Raw genomic sequence first — 20,513 nt, 5'->3', positions numbered from 1 at the left:
CGTATTAAGCTTCACAGTCACTTTTCATTCTATTCACCCCCTTCACATAATGGTATAGTCCCCATAATGCAATTCGTATCGTACCGCGTCATTTCAAATACTGGTGCATTTTCCAAGTTGTGCCTAGCCTGTTTTACCTCAAGTTTGAGCAGATTTCACGGAGAAACAACCAGCCACTTCTATGACCACGATTATGAACCATAACTGGATACTATTTGGGCCTCACTCAAACCTCATGGGACAGAATATCGACCCGCGATCGACCTGCCATGATCGCTGTGTGTGGCTGGTCAGATCTGACTCTTGACCGAGCCATCGACCATCGTGAGGTTCTACATGCAGTGAATATGGACCGTGCATAATGGTTGTATCAATGCTTGTCTGACCACATAACATGCATAAGCTATAAGGGAATGAGGACTGTTGGGATTTGGAATGCAAGAGTTACCTCTTTGGATTTTCGGCGATTTTTGAAGTAAGTACTTGTATTTTATGCAAATTATGTTTTAAGTTAGGCTTGGAGCAGACCATTTTCAATGGGGGTGTAACCTGGTGAATGGTATGCAGACAAGATAAAGTACACATTTTTATCACACAAAAACCTTTTGATACAAAATCTTTGATATAGGCAAAACATTTTGCAACAACACTAAAACTGAACATTCAAAAGAAGAGTTGTTTTGGAAACAACAAAATAAATCTATGGACTCACAAATCTTACTTGAAATTCAACACTTTCAAGTACATGTAGAGAGAGATACAAATACGTATTGAAATGCTCATTTCAATTTTTGAATATACATCCAAATCTGTTAGGGGAACAGCTGATTGTCAGCACCAGATCTGATCCAGTGTTCTCCCCAGAGGGTTTTCGTGTACATGTATTGGGCCCGATATCCTTTAATTTTCGTCAATACATGATCAGTTGTCCCAATACGCAATCAGATTCAATTGTTTAGAGTTCGGTAAATTGCATGTTGACAATCAAACTGATTAAAATCCGATGTAGATGTTGGCTAATCATTCATTGCTATTTCTTCGTTATTTTGCCTGGATTGTCCTTCGTGGTACATGTTTACGTGTTTATCCTGATCGCCTCCTCTACGTCGTACATATACATCTGAACTGGCACCCATGCCCACATCGTTCTAGCTAGCCCGTGCTGGTAGCCAATCAAAAGTGACCTTACATTAGGATCGAATGAAACTACAAACGGACACGGTCACTACAAAATTACTTTCTCCGTGTGCACAAGCACAGGCAGCTGACAACATTCTAAATGTTTCAACTGTAAACAAATTCAGTGATTGTATTAGTATATTTAAATGTAATTTGATGGTACATGTACCTCTATACATATCGTCTGAATACATTCGAACATAGCTTTATCATGTAAAAGCGTACATACATGTTACTAGGATGAACACATACTCTGTAATTGTTATAGAAGCTTGTGAGACAGAACGTCTGGGGACACACAGAGAGTTTATAGTGTACACATACAAAGCAACCAAAATTTTCACGATAAGGACGTTTTTTGTAAATTATTTCTTAGATTTCCCCATTTCTGAGTTCATATAGCACAACTGTGGCAAATATTTCTATGAATCGTACAATATTTCATGACCACTTTACGTTCGAGGAGAAGAGTACTACAGAGAACGCGTACACGTTCGCTGAGATGAACATGAACACTACCCGGGAAACGTGTTCGAATGTAACTAACATGTACATGTAGATAAGACGAAATGCATCTAAACAAGAATTCTTTAATTACTGTACATATACGATAATACAGTCACTGAATTGTTTACAGTTCAAATACTTTGTACGTTGTCAGTTGCCCATGTGCACAAGTAATGCCATGTTGTTTTTTGATATTCAATGCATGTGCCTGTGACAATGTCCATAGTACTTCAGTAAGATGCAACCTGATTGGCTGTGTGGCTCACTTAGCAGAACGGCGTGGGTATGGGCGCCAGTTCAGGTGTAGAGGAGGCGATCAGAATAAAAATGTAAACATGTACTGCGAAGGTCAATCCAGGCAAAATAACGAAGGTAAAATAACAATGAACGATTAGCTGACATCTACATCGGATTTTAATCAGATTGGTTGACGTCCATCTGTCACTCTGTCAGCTGACGCCTTTGTTGTTTTCAATGTATATTTGCAACATTTGTATTAATCCTTCAAGCATAAACAGCAAGTAAAACTAAAGAGTTTCTAATTTGTTCAAACGACTATTCAACCCTCTACCACTACCAGACTGATTTAATTGAATTTTGCCGTCACTATTCTTTTCAATAGGCATACAATATGCAGGGCATACCTACCGCTCGTGCAAATTAAAATCCACGAGAGCGATTTTCCACTCGTGTGGGCCCCAACGAACCTGTACATCAGCAGCCTGATCTTATTTTATATCATTTTTCAGCTACCAGACATCGTGTTAGTCCGAAATTTCGTGATACACGAGACTTACTATACTTCCCTATTGAGGACTTCAAAAACTCACGATAGTTTGTAACGTCATGGCCACCATATTGGAAAATCCATACTTTCATCGTAGTCATATGATGTATCAGTCTACAATGTCAAACTACAAACTGAAAGTGTTTATAGAGTAAAACTGAACTATATGAAACTGATAATTGGAGAAAACATCGCCACTTTATCGAAAGATACATCGCAAATCGCTCTTGGGTTGAGACATACTTGGTGTTAGTCATAGAACGAGACACTGAATGCTGATTTCATGTGTTTGTCGAAGTTTTATACCATAACGTAAAAATCATAGCAAAATGGCATGACATCGTTTGATTTTTTGGTTTTATAGAAAATCTGTCAGTTCCGACATGTTTCTACTGCCGAACCGATGTTATGAATAGGCTGGTTTTGCCTTTGATTTACCGAAAGCCTGTACCACAGTGTGAATCACACTACCATTAGCGGGTTTACGCAGGTTATTCCCATCGAAAACAATACTGACGGCAAACTGCAATGAAATCAGTCTGGTAGTGGTAGAGGGTTGAATAGTCCTTTGAACTGATTAGAAACTATTTAGTTTTACTTGTCGCTTATGTGTGAAGGATCAATACAAACGTTGCGAGTATACATTGAAAACAACAAAGGCATCAGCTGACAGAGTGACAGATGAACAGTGCAGTGTCAACGTGCAATTTACCGTACCCTAAGCAATCCGATAGCGTATCGGGACAACTGATCATGTATCGGCGTAAATTAAAGGATATTGGGCCGATACGTGAAAACCCTCTGGGGAGAACACTGATGCAGATATGCAATGTATAGTGTCAGCTGTGGTCAGTTCACACTTCGTCTTTGTAAATAGTCAAGTATTTGTTATTATTGTAATGAATTGTGGTATACATTGTTCTTTTCTCAAAAACATTTTTATACTTCATTGTCTTTTAAGTCAGTATGCTCATATGGGCAGAAAACTTAGGTGACAATGATGCATCAACACAAGGGGAGAGAGAAAAATGCATGTCAAGTAGTTACTGTACAGTCGACAACCTCCGAGTCAAGGTCGGCAATTGTGGGTGGCGGTCAGGCCCGACAGCCACTGACTGCCGTGAGTTGAACCCTGACTGACAAAGATATGGAGGGGACAAGTTAGTCAAAACTACTGGCAGCAATAAACAGTCAAGGCGAGGAATATCTTTGATACATGGAAATATTCCCCCTTCCCCAGAGGATTTTCCCTCCCACAAGTGACTATTTTTCTCGTGTTGAGTGGGTGACCCTGCCAGAGTGACATTAACGTGGGGAAAAAGCCTAACGCTGGCAGTTTCCCAATCAACAATTTCCTTGACTTACATTTGTAACCACTTAACGGATGGAGAGGCTTGGCAGGAAGAGGGTTAAACCATGTCTCCATCCAAAGTCATTTCACAAGGGGGAGGGGACTGTGTGTGCTATGAAGACTTGGTGTAAATAGATTTTTACTGTTTTGGGGATACGTAACATGTACAATTAGATGTTACACCTACATTATTCTTCATTCATCCAAGGAAAATAGGAGTAACCAAAGGTGTCATTGTCACTACGAGTTACTAGCCGAGTATTTTTCAGCCGAGTGACAGGTAGTGACAACCCAGAGTTTACAAGTACTTTCCAACTGAATGAAGAAAAATATTGAAAAATAACATTATTTACCAGTGCCAGTAATATCAAAGAAACATTGCGGACAGTAATGGCAATTTTGAAAGTTTTAGCTAATATTTTGAACACTGCAGAACCAGTCACGGAGACATACGTTGTAATCATCTGACTCAATATTGATGTTTACATTTGATGATAAAATTGTCTTGATGCAACTAATCAAGAGAGCTCCACTCCGATTCAGGATCACATTATTGTGAAAAACCTAACATATCATATGATATACAATGTACCTTACCATTCAGTGTTTGACAAGTGAGTTACAGTGCTAAATAAAGAACATTGTAAGCTCAGATTGCATGGGGTAATTTAAAGAATCTAAAAGTAAAGAGCCAGGTTGATAAACTTAAAGTATTCTACAATGGATACTTTGCAGAACTTTATAAATGTTACTAAGCAAAGTTACTATAGTATACACTAACTAATGTGTACTTTGATTATTACTGACAATGTTATTCTTTTTTATTTTTCAGTCAGTGCTGAGCAAGCATCTGGGATGAGAAGTCTGAGAAGAAGAATGAGGTTTTTGACTGGAAATGGTATTTGTAGATGACCAGATTTGTGACAAGGACAGGAGCAATGAATAACAGGGCTTGTTTTAAATGAGCACCAAGGTTTAGAGAACAGCATGTTGAGGATTACTGATGGCAAATAGCACTGAACACCAGAAAATGAGAAAGAGTTGGTTGCTCTCATCAGTACATGTATAACCAAATGATATGAACCAACAAGAAATTGCCACATCTACCTTCTCAAAGAACTCTACTAAACTCTACTGAAGTAGAGTGTATGTAGCAACTATTAGTATTGGTACACAGATAAGATATGATGTGAAAGACATTAAAATGTAATGGGTACTAAAATACAAGTTGCGAAGAAATTCTAGAGAGTACCATGTACAAGGATGTTGTGGAATTGATCAATGAAATTGTCCATGTTCGTCTGTTAACTCATTCTTCCCAGAACCCTCACTACATGAATATGTATTTTTGATTTTGGGATTCAAAAATCAACATTCTTACCTTGGCGAGTATGACTCAAACTTGTTGCCATATTGAATACACAATGGACACTTGGCACACAAGACTTCCGTGTTTGTAGTTATGTAGATTTTATCTGCAACTATGCATGTGGTACTATGTAGAATTTCCTCGCAATTTGTATTTTGTACCCATTACTATATCAATCAGGCTCTTAACTAATATTTGGTACAAATCTACCTAACCCTGGAAATGCCAGTCTCTGTTACACAGCATTACAATAGTAATTGCACAATTTATAGCACAAGGGTGTTTACAAATGAAAAGAAACATTACAGAAAAAAGGTCTAACAGCTAAATTTTACATGTGCCGTAAATAACATACTTTTCAATGTCAATAAATCACCAACATGGGTAGTTGAACTGTGTAAAGAGATTTAACATGCAAGTTTCTTTCTACCCATTCGGAAATATCAATATCCTTAACTTTTCCCCATATTTTCTTTGTAAATATTCTGAAGGGCATTCAATTCACGAAAGTGCTTTCTTCTTCCACCTAACATCACTGATTTCTGTACCACTGAAAACAGACATACATTAAAACATCTCTAATAGTTCTAGTTTGATGTTTTTACAAACTCTGTACATGTGTGAGTTTATCCTGAAATGTAAAGATAATGTCTGAGCATACAAATCAGAGAGAGTTGTCGGCTATTCAGAATACTGTGTGTTACCATGTCTCTTTGTGCACATGTAACCAACTCTGTCAATGTTGTAATTGTAAAGTAACTTTTACTGTAAGTCAACAATGGATTTTACAGTTACAGACTCTTACTAATGCAACATTACATTGGAAAGAAGTGTATGACATGAATGTTTGGTTGCTATCAATTTGACAACCAATAGTCTGTTGCCAACCCTCATTCTGCATATTTCACCAACTGTATTTGCTTGTGTACACATATTTGGTTTGAATATTTTATATATACATGTAATACATAGAGATTATTTTGATACCTGGACATAATTTATCATTTGACATTATTATTACATAATAGAAACGTATATCTGACTGTCCAGTATTATTTTTGCAGACTTTTATGATCTTCAGGTGTACATTCTAGGGACTATCATGATTGCAGGTTTGTGGTATCTTTACTTTACCACATGCTATAGAAAATGTATTTAGTTGTGTCAATGTTGCTTTGTCTAGGATGCTGTCATGGTAGTATATAGTTGTATATTTTTTGTCAACAACAGAATATACCAATTTAATGTTGGAGAGAATCATGAAATAGTTTAGTTGATACAAAATAGCATGGTATATTTATTTGATTACTAAGAAATGTAAGTAAAGAGGGAATCTCTGTTATCAAGTCTGTATGCATAGTTAACTAGCTAAATCATCTCTGCACTGCAGCCTGGTCAGTTTTTAGTGAGTAATATGTTTTGTCAAAAACAGGTCCTCAGTTACAATGTACATACTGCTAACAAAGTAGATCTGGTGTACATTTACATACATATAACAATATCAAATCGATACAAAAATGATATTTTACATGATTTTTTTTTTACTTTCCTAAAACATTTGTGAAATATTAGTTATTGTAAACAATTTGGCTTTTGTGTGCATGTTGCCCCATTATACCAGTTGTGTAGATTCCCATTTTTATCTACATAATTATAGTCTGGAGTGTTTACATGTAAAATGTAATTGTATTTTGTACAGTGATATTTATCAACAATGTGTCCTCAGCTAGCTACACACTGTACCACCTATATGTTGGAAAGAACAATTTCTATCTACTGACATTACTTGTACAGTTTGGGTTATTCTTCTATGGAATTTAGTGGGTCAAAGACACATTGAATCCATCTTGGTTCATTTAAAGAACATAAAAAGTGTAAAAACATAGTACCAGTACGTGATATATGGAATATGATGTTACTCCTGTAAAAGAAATGTCAAATTTACTGTTCAACTTTCTTTATGAATAAAGTTCCCTGTTTGTTATTTTAGAAGTGATTGCAGTGTTAATTTAATTTCCTCTTCCCATATTTGTAAAAATTAAATGTTACATTGTTGTTGTTTATTTATTTGTTTGTTGTTGTTGTTGTTGTTGTTGTTGTTGTTGTTAGCTTTTCCTTCTTGCTAGCAAAGGTTTATCTGTTTTGTCAAAGTATTAGAATACAAAATACATGTATATGTGCATTTGCCAGTATCCACCATCATAAAGTAATGGAGAACTGAAAAAATCATAATTACAGTTAATTTGAAGATTAGAAGTGAATACGATGAAAAGATGGTGACGTTACCAGCAAAATACAGAAAGATCTTTATTGAATAAGTAGGTTTATAAGCCAATAACCAGGCGCAACCTGTATCCCTAGAAAGCTACCCTATAGCTGGGGCCGGTACCCCGTGGGCGTGCCGTGCTGGGATCGGCCGTGCTCGAATTCTTGTGACCTTTGACCACAACACTGACCTTTGGAGTTGACCTTTTATGCAAATCTTGAACGTTAGCAGGCCTATAACGTGGGGGTACAATGCTGGATATACGTACTACGTATACTCCGTGTACGTTAGTCTGACGAAGATCTACGTTCTATCGGCGATAGTATACGCACTGACACACTTCCTGTCGGCGTTAATATACCGACAACGTACACTAAGCGTACTGGGATGTTCCGTCTATGGTAATATACGCTACGTAGATTTACTGCAAACATGTGATCTGCGTTTGTGTATATTCAAGTACATCTCTGTACATGTTAAATCTACGAGTGCGTCGGCACACATATACGCTCAGTAGATCAACTTTTTTGCCCAGTGAACGTTCTGGAAGTGTGATTAGCGATCACAGTACAGTAAAGTTGAGTTTACGATGTGTGAACCTGTTTTGATCGAATTTGTGCATCATTGGACATGATTTTGTTAAATTAAGGGACAGATATATTGGTATCACTCAGCTTGTTATCTGTGTATATTGGTATGTGGTAGTTTTGTGCTCGACTACACCCTTTATCTTTTGGCGTAATCCTATAAAATATCGTGCTACTTATTTCTGAGCATCAACATTGACCTTGGTATTTCTACATCACCTCCTAAATTGTGCTACTTTTGATTTTTTTCTTAGCAAATTTAGTTGCCGTCCTGTTGATAAGAAACAGGCACTGTTTGTATGCTTCTGTGTATGTGTCAAAAGACTTTCATATGCATTCTTCAGTGTCATCATCGGCTCCAAAATTGTGCTCCTTTTGATTTTTTTCTTAGCAGATTTAGTTGCCGTCCTGTTGATAAGAAACATGCATCGTTTGTATGCTTCTGTGTATGTGTCAATACTACTATAGGCTTTCGATGTGCATTGTTCAATGTCGTTATGATGGTATCTCCGATTATCAGTTTCATGTTCAATTTTACTCTGAAAACATGTTTAAAGTTTAAATTGTAGTTTGAGAAAATTGTGCTACTTTTGATTTTTTCGCCTATGCAAATAATTTAGTTCCCGTCCTGATGTTGATAAGAAACACGCACTGTTTCTGTGTTTGCATGCTTCTGTGTATGTGTCAATAGACTTTCAATGTGCATTGTGAAACGAGTAAAACAGAAGTTAGTACCTTTCAATAAAGTTACGATGGTATCTCCGATTACCACCATTTTCTATTACAATATAGAAGGCTTGTTCAACCACTTCAAAGATGTGCTTCTCCACACAAACACAATGCTGACATTATTTGTCTTGCTGAAACCTGGCTACAACCTGAATATCCAAGTACAAACATTCAAATACCAGAATACAACATGTTTTGTCAAGACAGACATGATGCATACCACTCATCTCAGTTCACCTCTGTCAGATCACAACAACATGGAGGAGTTGCTGTTTATCTCAAAAACCACATACAGGCTCAAAGAATTCAAATACAAGTACTTACTAACATAGAACATGTTGCACAATTAATTCCTGAGATGTTTCTCCTAATAGTCTGTTTAGACAGACCACCTACATACCAAACCAGCTTGTTCCTCAGCAATCTTGGCCAACTCATTGCATCCTTGCACACAATCAATGTTTACCACACTATCATCTGTGGAGACTTCAATGACAATCTCCTAGCACAACAAGTTCACCCAGTTGAGAAATTCATGTCCAGCTTTCAATTCAACCAAGTTGTTAAAACAGCTACCACACTCAAAGGCACCCTAATAGACATCTATGTCAAATCTGCACACTCACCTATTTGAAATGCCCATGTCATGCAAACATATTACAGCTACCATGGTCCTGTAATATACCAGATGTCTCCCAACCCTTAGGTATGTAACCTTGTTTCACTGCCACACTATCCTACCCTCAATATATCCACTATCGGCCAATTTACACCAATCCAAACATCGTCGAATTGCCTCTTCATGTCCCCAACTGTGCCCTGGAACTATGCTTTTGCTTGCAAATGCATACTAGTTTTATAATGTCTTTTTAAGTTGATGTCAGTTTCCACACCCCACTTTTCCTTGCAAGACTTCACGATTTTCACTATTTTTTTCTCTAATACGTGGAAAACTAGGTGGGGTTGGGTATCTGGAACCAAAACAACTTTTCTATTTGGCCTTAGGATAGTACTGTCTGTCAACTATACACTTATCAGGCATACATTCATTACCAATTGTAGCATACTCACATCAATCACAGACACATTTATTCAAATATAAGTGTTAATGACTTCTTGACAACTTCAACAGTTTCTGTCTTGGAAGGAAAATGTACCTCACTGTTTCTTCCTAAAGCCAACTTCAGTTGGGGAAGTAGAAGACATTATTTCAAGCTTAAATGTACACAAAGCATCAGGCTGGGACAAAATTGATGCAAAACTGATAAAGTATGCTATGCCCTATGTTTCAAAACCTTTATGTAACATTGTAAATTTATCTTTCTCAACTGGATGTTTTCCAGACTCCCTTAAAATTGCGAAGGTTATTCCGCTCTTCAAAAAAGGTGATCCAGAAGACACAGGAAATTACAGACCAATTTCTATTTTGCCAATCATTAGCAAAGTATTTGAAAAAATAATGTGTAAACATGTAAACGTGAATTTTGTAGAGAAACATGACTTGCTCTTTCAGCACCAGTATGGTTTTCGTGAAAAGTACAGCTGTAAACTTTCACTTATTAGCCTTGTTCAACATTTATTGGATGAACTAGACAAAGGAAAATCTACAACAGGCATATTTATAGACTTCTCAAAGGCATTTGATACTGTTAACCATAACATTTTATTTTCAAAACTCGATCACCAAGGCATTAGAGGGGTGGCACTGGATTGGTTTAAAAGTTATTTGGATTCAAGATGTCAATTTGTGAGTATTGGTAATATAGAATCAATGAAACAAAACATAACTTGTGGTGTTCCACAAGGGTCTATTTTGGGTCCAATACTTTTCCTCATCTACATAAATGATTTACCAAACTCTTCAGATATTTTCAATTTTAGGCTTTACGCCGATGATTCAAACCTGTTTCATTCATCCGAGAAGTGTTCTTCATCAACAAACACCAGCAATATAAACTCAGCCCTTGCAAATGTTACAAACTGGTGTGATGCGAACAAATTAACAGTAAATTCTGCTAAATCACACGCATTACTCATTGGTGGTAGACACAAACCTCATAATGCACAAGGTTCAGTTCAGTTGAAAGATATGGCTATTAACTTTGTCAGTAATACCTCTTATGTTGGAGTATATTTGGATAGTAAAATGTTATGGAATTGCCACATTTTAGAAGTGAAGAAAAAAATGAGTAAGCTAACTGGTATTTTGTACAGACTTCGTTATACACTTCCTCAGCATATTCTTTTGATGATATATAATACACTTGTTCTTCCCCATCTGTCATATGGACTTGAAGTATGGGGCTGTACATATCAGTCTTACCTCAAAAATATACAAATCATCCAAAAGAAAATTGCTCGCATAATTACCTTCAGTAGTTACAACACCCACTCTCCCCCCTTATTTAAACGCTTCCGAATGCTAGATGTATACAAGCAACGTGATTACCAAATAGGAATTTTTGTTCATGATGTGATCAATGGCAGAGTTCCGCCATACTTCTCAAATTTCTTTTCCAAGATAGGTCATTCTTATGACACCAGGCAACATAAGCGAAATGATTTAAGCATCCCAAAATACAAAAATAATTACGGTCAATTTAGCACAAAGTTCATTGGGGCCAAAATTTGGAACTCTATCCCCTCCCATATAAGAGACACTCGAAGTCGGAGTACATTCAAAGCTAATTTCAAGAGCCATCTTCTTAGCCAGTATTAGTTCATGTATACCATTTTGTTCTTTCTTTTAAGATTTGTAATAGTTTCCGAATTTAGTTAAATACTTCTCCGGATTTGTGTGATATGTATGTTTTTGTTTTGCTTTGTTGTTGTTGTTGTTGTTTTTTCTCTGAGGACAAAACTCGATTAGTTGTTTTGTCAACTATTTTTGCCCTCATTAAAATAAAGTATTATTATTATTATTATTAAAATTCTCTGTACATTAATTTTTCATCTATATGTAGGTGCTGGTGATCAATTATCCAATCAAACTGCAGTAAGTGAGAATGTTGCTAGTCAACCCCAAGAGCATGAGATACATGTACAAAGTATGTATACATTAATTTGACCAGTGTAGGCAAATAGTTTTCTTGTAAAGATAATCATAATTTTACTTTATTTTTTGCACTATTGTTTTATATTGTCCCAGTCATTTATTCAAAACAGTGTTAACTTTGTAACTGTATGTGATTTCAAACAAATACAATGTGTGGTTTTTAGCACAACTGAACTTAGGTTCAGTAGTGCTATAGGCATGGCAAAGTGTCTGTCTGTCTGTGTGGATGTGTGTGTGTGTGTGTAAACAACTTAAAGTCAAAAACCACTGAACCAATTGTCATGATATTTGGTGGGTCCATTATCTTGGGTGTCTAGTTGGGAAATTGTTCAAATCAAAATGATCGTATCATTGATGTGTGATTTGGGTCAAAAATGTGATTTTTGGTCAAAAAACTTAAACTCAGAAACTACTGGGCAGATTGGTGTGAAATTTGGTGAGAACATTTTTAAGGGGTGTAAAGTAAGATTTGTTTATGACATGATGATTCCATCAGTTATATGCAAATTAGGGCTAAAAATGTGTCTTTATAGTTAAAAATCTGTAATTCCAAAACTACTGAGCAGATTGGGCTGAAATTTAATAGGTATGCATCAAGGGATGTATGGACGAAGAAGTATTAAGCATACAATTCCATGAGTGATATGCAAATTAGGTGTAAGAATGTTCATTTTTGGTCAAAAATTTATATCTCAAAAAGGTCTTGGTCAATGAGTCTGAAACTTGGTAAGATGTTTCTGAAAGTGTTATTCTGCAGATTTTGTTCAAAACATTTTGACAAAATTGGCCCTAGCAACCATGACCACGCCCTTAGCAACAACCAAACGGCAGTATATTTTGGTTAAATAACAACATATTCTGGTAGGCAAGTGAGTAAACATTTAACAGATGTATGCAAATATTCCCAGCAACCATGACCACGCCCATAGCAACAGCCAAACAGTGGTGTATCTCACAAAGATAACAACAGGGTTTAATAGACAAATGAATAAACATTCAAAAATGTATGCAAATGTGCCTAGCAACAAGATCACGCCCATAACAACAGCCAAATAATCACGTATATTGCAAGGATAACAACAGGAATAGAAAGACAAACGAATAAACATTTAAAAATGTATGCAAATGTACCTAGCAACAAGACCATGCTCATAGTAACAGCCAAATGATCACATATATTGCAAAGATGATATCACAGGGTTCGCACGGTCCTGGAAAACCCTGGAAAACCCTGGAATTTCAAACCCTTCCTGGAAAACCCTGGAAAAATGCGCCCTACCCCTGGAAAAGCCTGGAAAATGATCATGATCAATCGATCAATTAATATTGACAATCGTCATGTCTGTGCTCGAGCCACCCATTCATATGATTCTGAATCTCGTAAATCAGAAATGGCGAAAATATATTCAAAGTCTTTCGCCACGTGGTGAATCAAAATTCACGCCGATTAAACCCAGACAGTCAAATGATCGTTCCACGAGACACTTTACCCCACAGACTGTGCCTATGCGTAGTTGAATGGACGCCACAGTATTTGTTTCAATCTTGCGTATATTGCTACTCCATCTCCCAGTCCATCTCAGGGACATGATATTGTAACAGTCCCGGCTGGGGGTAACAGTAGGTCTGTTAACAAGATTATTGTAACATTGTAGCGAGTATCAAAGCATCATCAACCACGATTAGAAATTGTTACAAGTTCGGCGCACGAGTCGACATACTACAAGCTCAGGCATGGCAATACTATGGCTAGGGCCTAGCATGGAAGTGGGCCTAGGGAAGTGCAGTTGAATTTCTGGGTTGTGGAAGTACGGTTGTGACTTTTATGTCGTCGATAAATGGGTATTTGTGTTACATGTTCTAAAAGAATAAACTACTGTTTTATGTTGTCGGTACAGTAACATTCGTCAATGGTCAAGTGGAGTTGAGAAATCGCGATGTTCCGTAACTCGTGGCATCCGTATGTGACAAAACGCACTGTGTCTACTACAAATTTAGATTGTTTGTATTACTGTTGGAATGCGGTTTCATATAGCACGCCATATTTATTGTTATTGAATAGTCTAGACATAGTTAGCTTATTGGAGTATAGCGCAGAGGAACAAGCAAATGCGGTTTCTCTAGTCCGATTTGATCCCTTTTTATTAGTCCCTTTCAGGTTTCTATGTATTAGTATAGCGATTTCAAGTTCCTAAGAGTAGTCAAGTTTCTTGACCCTAAAAGGAAACGTCTGTAAATTTTACGTAATATGATTGGCTAACGATCCTTGAACCTCGCCAGCGTCCAAGTCAGGTCTGGCGTTCGTGATGATTGACAGGTCATTTCGACCACAAATTCGAACCTCGAAGTGAAATGTCGTCAATTTCAGTAGTTAGAGAGTTATTTTTAGTCTGAGGCTATTCATATGCAAATTATCGGTTTCCTATATAAGTTGTAAACTTCAGAGCCTCGACAACAGATTTTGCCAGTCTGTTCCAGGTGTAGCTCATTGGATAAAACACTAGTGTAGGTACCGAGTAGATTTTGCGTGGTCTACTGATCGGATACTACAGTACTGAGTAGATCTTGCGTGGTCTACCGATTGGATACTAGTGAGAGTGGACTTTGTGTGGTCCACTCCATATAAACTACGTAGATAGTACACCTTGGATGGCAGAGATATTATTAGAGAGATAACCCCCCTTTACTTCAACCAGTTTGGCGATAAGTGCAGCAACTCTGATCTGTTCAACTTTTACACAGTACTTGAAGAGAATAAAGTCAAGTGTTTCATTAGAGATATTTTCTCTGGCATATTTTCTGGCGATCTTTGGGTCGTTAACCCGATACTATAGATTCCCCTCCCTGATTCCTGAATCATCGAACCAGAGAGACATCGGAAGAAGACCACATCGACAATGCTACAAGTGAAGACGACATTCAATTTTATTTTGGTTGGCGCTGGCTAAAGTTTGACAATTAATCAATGGAAATCAGTTACTACCTGGTGGCAGCTACTACTATATTTTCAACGATTACCCTCCCCTTAACCTTTAACCTTATTCTTTTACAGAATTTGACCTTAGCATCAAATGATCAAAATAAACACAGAACACAGAATACAAATAAATCACCCCAACAACAATAAGAGAGAATGTTACACGTACATAAACATCGAGACACAAGTGAGGAATATATTCAGTTATTCATAGCTCAAAATTTCGTTACATAAATGATGTTTTTATTCAAAGTTTTGAAGAAAAAAATTATTTTAGGTGACTTATAAATCTAGTAACATCAAACCATACAATAACGAGGACAAACTTTAGCTTTTAATTTATTTTTCCGGATATGTCTGAATTAGACTGAGGAATGCTGCGACTCAATCTTACACGATCAATGCACCAGCTTGATGAAACGTCTACTGAGGGGGCGGAGTAGGACAGAGGTTTCTCTGTTAAGGCCTGGTTACAGATGCAACTCATGAAGCAATTCGTCGCATGCGACGGGGCTTGCAACTGCGACGGAGCGCGTACACGATGCAACTAGTTGCATGGTGAGTCGCAAGAGCTAACTGTTGCACATGCGTAGATATATAAAAGTTACAGGTCATCCAGGTCAAGTCTTCGATCTAGCGGCAGGAATTTGGCAAAAATGCTATGAAATTGCTAATATTTATGAACAAAATGACTGAAAACTTGTTGAGGTATTGATAGTAAAACTCTTCAATTCGAAGTTCGTTTAGGGCGAAGTTGATCTTTCTGATGTCGCTACTTGCATTCAAGTTGGAAATAAAGTGATATTCAGCGGAGATCAAGCATTCATAGACATTGTATACTATTGATAAGCGGCAATCGTAGTGATAAATCGAAATTATATAAAAAAATACTTGCTGAAATAGAATATTTATACTAAAAACATGGCAGCCATAACATTGAACGTCATTTGACACGTAGGTATATGTCAAAGGTTATTACTTGCGATGCGATGAAGTGGTTACATGGTGCAACTCACGAAGCAACTCGAGAAGCAACTTGCGACGAATTCGGTTTCCTTGCGACTCACCTTGCAACATCGCAAGACCCTGCGACGGGGCGAGTACATGATGCAATTCGTCGCATGTGATGAATCGCATGGTGCGTTGCTAGTCGAGTTGCATCGTGTAACCGGGCCTTTAATCTTAGTGTGCAAACGGGGTTTTGAAACCAACATCTTGCATAGTGTCGATTGTCTTTAAAATGTTTGTGACATATTATGGGAACTGTCGTTAATTTTTTCTCGTCCACATCAGACAATTAGATGTCATTCAAAAAATATACTTTAGTGTCAACACCCCTGGAAAATGGCTAAAATCAATATGAATACCCCTGGAAAACTGACAAAAAACCCCTGGAAATCCTGGAGTTTTGTTTTGCTTTAAGTGTACGAACCCTGTATCAGGAATTCATACACAAGTGAACAAAAACATACACAAATGTACGCAAATATATCTAACAACATGACCATGCCCATAGCAACAGCCAAATGATAGCATGTATTGTAAAGATAGCAATATGGTTGGATAGGCAACTGGATAGTATTCAGCAAATGAACACCTATTGTTAGCATGGACTAGCATATGGATAAACATTTTTAAAAACTGTACAGTTGTGCTACAATGCCATTGGTGGTATTTTTTAATTTACCGTATATAGTATAATTTGATTGACAACTGTTTATGAAGTAACCATATTTGGTATAATTTAATTGATATTTTTCAAATTACCATATATGGTATCGTTTGATTGACTACTGTTTATGAAGTGACCATATCATTTGGTATCATTTAATTGATAGCTGAAAAACAAGGATCAGCTAAAGTAATGGAACCACAAGTCTGGCAAAGCACAAAGGAAATGATGGAAGAACTTGGAAAACTTCGTCTTCAAAGAGAAGACATTGAAATGCCGTGTTACCCAATGACTACTTCACCTCTAGGCATTTGTGCTATTATAAATAATGAAGAGTTTTATCTGAATTCTGATGATCCTTCGAGTAGAACACTCGAAGATCGACAGGGAACAAAAGTTGACAGAGGTAAAGTTAAAAACTGTTCTATTCAGTGCAATGTTCCTATGTTACATGTATGTAGTAGTAATGCTATTATATCAATACTTGGCATGTATTCTTACTGCTTATTTTATATACCAAGGAATAGAAAGGTACACATAAGGACAACACATGGTATCTACCACTTCACGTGTTAGCTCAGCTGGTTAGACCACTCTGATTATAATTCAGGAGACGTGGGTTTGAATCTTACATGTATCACTTTTCTTTCCTTAATTTCATGTCATATATATTTATAACAACATTCTTCCATTGCAGACAACCTTGCTCATCTCTTCCAAACTCTGGACTTTGAAGTTACGGTGAAAGATAACATGACAGCATTTGAAATGTTCACTTGGTTAGAGGAAATCGGTAGATCAGATCACAGTCACTACAGTTGTTTTGTATGCTGTATCCTGAGTCATGGCTCCTCTGGCAAAGTGTATGGTTGTGATGGTGTACCTATAAATGTCAGTGACCTCACACAAAGTGTCAAGGGTACACGTAGCCGTACTCTAGTTGGAAAACCAAAGCTGTTTTTCATGCAAGCATGTCAAGGAAAACGAGACCAATCTGGGGAATTTGAAGCTGATAGTGTAGGTGATAATGAACCACCAGACACCATTCCTAATGAAGCAGATTTCATGTTAGGTTATGCGACTGTTCCTGGTTTTGTGTCTTACAGAAGTAAAACACATGGTTCTTGGTACATCACCAAGTTAGTGGAATGTATTGATCGTTACCGTAGCAACCATGATTTAATGAGTATTATGATCAAAGTGAATGACGAGGTAGCTAAAGCCATTGCTGCAACCAGGAAAGGTGACAAGAAACAGGTACCTGCACCACTAGTTACTTTAAGGAAGAAATTATACTTCAAACCTGAGGGTGAAATGTAGATAAACTGACTGATAATTGGAATATCAGTGACCTAAGGGGCCTTGTCACTCCAAATTACTTGATGAGTTGACACAAAACCCATAGGTCATGATTTTTTTTTCAGTTGAATGAAGAAAAATATTATTTACATACTCCTCATTGAGGAGCTTGATTTATGAAAATTTTGTGGAAAAATAGTGATGGCTTGGAATGCAGAACCACTTGAGATATAGAACAATGTAGGTATAAAAAAAACACACATTTTGACTGAATATATTAAGATTGGTTGTGTGTGACATCATGTAATAGATGTCTAATTGAGTTAACTCTTACAGAAATGGAAAGAATCCAGTAACAAAACTGGCTACTTTCACTAAAATATAGAAATTAAGAATTGTGATGAACTCTTGATAAAACTAAACTATAGTCTTGTCTTAAGCCTTTGGTGACTTGGTTTCTGTAACGCTATGTAATTACACCCTGTGTGGCAGGCTTTAATGACTTGGTTTCTGTAACTCTATGTAATTAAACCCTATGTGGTAAGCTTTAGTGACTTGGTTTCTGTAACTATGTAATTACACCCTGATTTGCATAGTGTCATTTTGGGACATTCATGAAAATGTTTGCTTGATATATATACACGTTAGATGTGTTGGGACACTGACCTGGGATTGAAGCCCCTCAAAGGGTTTAAAAGCAAACTATAATATCAATAATTACTGTTGACACTGTCAGGTAAAACACAAACTTATTAAGATACTTAATGTTTTCAAATCCACAAAAGTATGTGAATGTCTAACATAAATGTTTTTATTCAAAAAAAAGAAAACGTACAGAATTTAGCATTTTTAGCAGATAATATTCAGCATATACTGTCCCTCTATTTGCATGACATTTTATTTCATACAAGTATCATTTCTATTGTCCCACATTTTTGTATCATCATTGCTAACTTTTGTATTGTTTTTGTTAAAGCTTGCTAAGCTAGAAAAATGTGAGAAATGTACACTATTTATTGATATAATTCTGTGATCAAAGTCAGATTAATATTGAGAAATTAAGCCAAGGGAGAACTTTCAGTTTATATCTGGTTGTTTTTATACATACAAGCTCACTTTTAGATCTGATTTGCAATTTACTGAAACATATCTTAGTATGAGAAGTCACTGGCACAACTCCACTAATTCACATTCACTAATTGTTTTTTTTTTTCGTAGAATGTCTGACAATTAATATATTGAAAAATTATTCTATGGATATTGTCACATATTGGATGTCACTGTCATGTATTGAGACAGAGTGAATTTCTATATTTGCATTGTAGTATCTTAAACATAGTAATGTGTTTACAATTAAACTTTGATAGCAGGAATTAATACAATTAGTATTAAACTGCTCTATTTTTATTTTATTTGTGTGTTCATAAGGCCATTCACAGCAAAAGATGAACCCTTGTTAGATCCATCTAGGTGTATTGTGGAGGGGTGATAGCCAAAGTCCTCACATCTACTACACACGCCTTACAGCTTCAACCATAACCAAAGTCCTCACATCTACTACACACGCCTTACAGCTCCAACCATAGCCAAAGTCCTCACATCTACTACACACGCCTTACAGCTCCAACCATAGCCAAAGTCCTCACATCTACTATACACACGCCTTACAGCTCCAACCATAGCCAAAGTCCTCACATCTACTACACACGCCTTACAGCTCCAACCATAGCCAAAGTCCTCACATCTACTACACACGCCTTACAGCTCCAACCATAGCCAAAGTCCTCACATCTACTATACATGCCTTACAGCTCCAACCATAGCCAAAGTCCTCACATCTACTATACACACGCCTTACAGCTCCAACCATAGCCAAAGTCCTCACATCTACTACACACGCCTTACAGCTCCAACCATAGCCAAAGTCCTCACATCTACTACACACGCCTTACAGCTCCAACCACAGTGTTCATTGATAGAGATAGAAGCTGAAATAGAAACACACTATTATCATGACATGTTGGTATTAATCTAGCAATGGATATTGATATGATTACACTGAATGGTTCATGTCAAGGAGTGGTTAGACCTATATAGTCGATGATGGTGTACAGTAAATGTACAAGGATATTAGGCATACAAGTATGCAGTATATACATACAAAACAGTTGCTGGTGATGCCGAAGCTATGAGAGAGTCAGCATATTTTAATTCAAAAACCTGACATTTATGCTTTTTTTGTACTCATGTATAGCCTAGAATCCAGTCTTGTGGAGATTTTACTCTAAGACTTGCTTTTCCCTACAATACCTATTGCTACCAACCTCTTGCTTTAGTAAAGCTATAGCAAGAAAAGGGTGCAAATTCTTATTGGGATTTATCGCCCATAAGGGGAGGTTATGTTATGCTTTTGTCTGTCCATGTATATTGTATGTATGTATGTATGTATGTATGTATGTATGTATGTATGTGTGTGTGTGTGTGTGTGTATGTATGTATGTATGTATGTATGTATGTATGTCAGTTTGTCTGTCTGTAGACAAAAGCTACAGCATCAATGCCATTGAAACTAGCTACACATCTTCCATATGGTAATGACACGAACTGACTAGGTTTTGGTAAACATCCAATGAGCATTAATAGTGATATATATATATATATATATATATATATATATATATATATATATATATATATATATATATATATATATATATATATATATATATATATAT

At 36.7% G+C, this 20,513-nt stretch overlaps 1 protein-coding gene across 2 annotated transcripts in view; it reads left to right on the top strand.

Moving 5' to 3' along the window:
• The window catches only part of LOC144451034 (caspase-10-like), a 49,620-nt gene extending 30,435 nt beyond the window's left edge, over positions 1 to 19,185 (top strand). For both annotated transcript variants that reach the window (XM_078141793.1, XM_078141794.1), the window contains exons 6-8: positions 11,739 to 11,822; positions 16,646 to 16,885; positions 17,177 to 19,185. In XM_078141793.1, coding sequence (XP_077997919.1) covers positions 11,739 to 11,822; positions 16,646 to 16,885; positions 17,177 to 17,799 — 947 coding nt within the window. In that variant the 3' untranslated portion in view covers positions 17,800 to 19,185. The remainder of the gene's footprint in view (positions 1 to 11,738; positions 11,823 to 16,645; positions 16,886 to 17,176) is intronic.
• Positions 19,186 to 20,513: the final 1,328 nt, after the last annotated feature.

Source organism: Glandiceps talaboti, chromosome 20 (assembly GCF_964340395.1).
Source record: "Glandiceps talaboti chromosome 20, keGlaTala1.1, whole genome shotgun sequence".
Taxonomy (NCBI): domain Eukaryota; kingdom Metazoa; phylum Hemichordata; class Enteropneusta; family Spengelidae; genus Glandiceps; species Glandiceps talaboti.
Note: the sequence above shows the minus strand (reverse complement) of the source record. Positions and strands in the feature narration are given on the sequence as shown.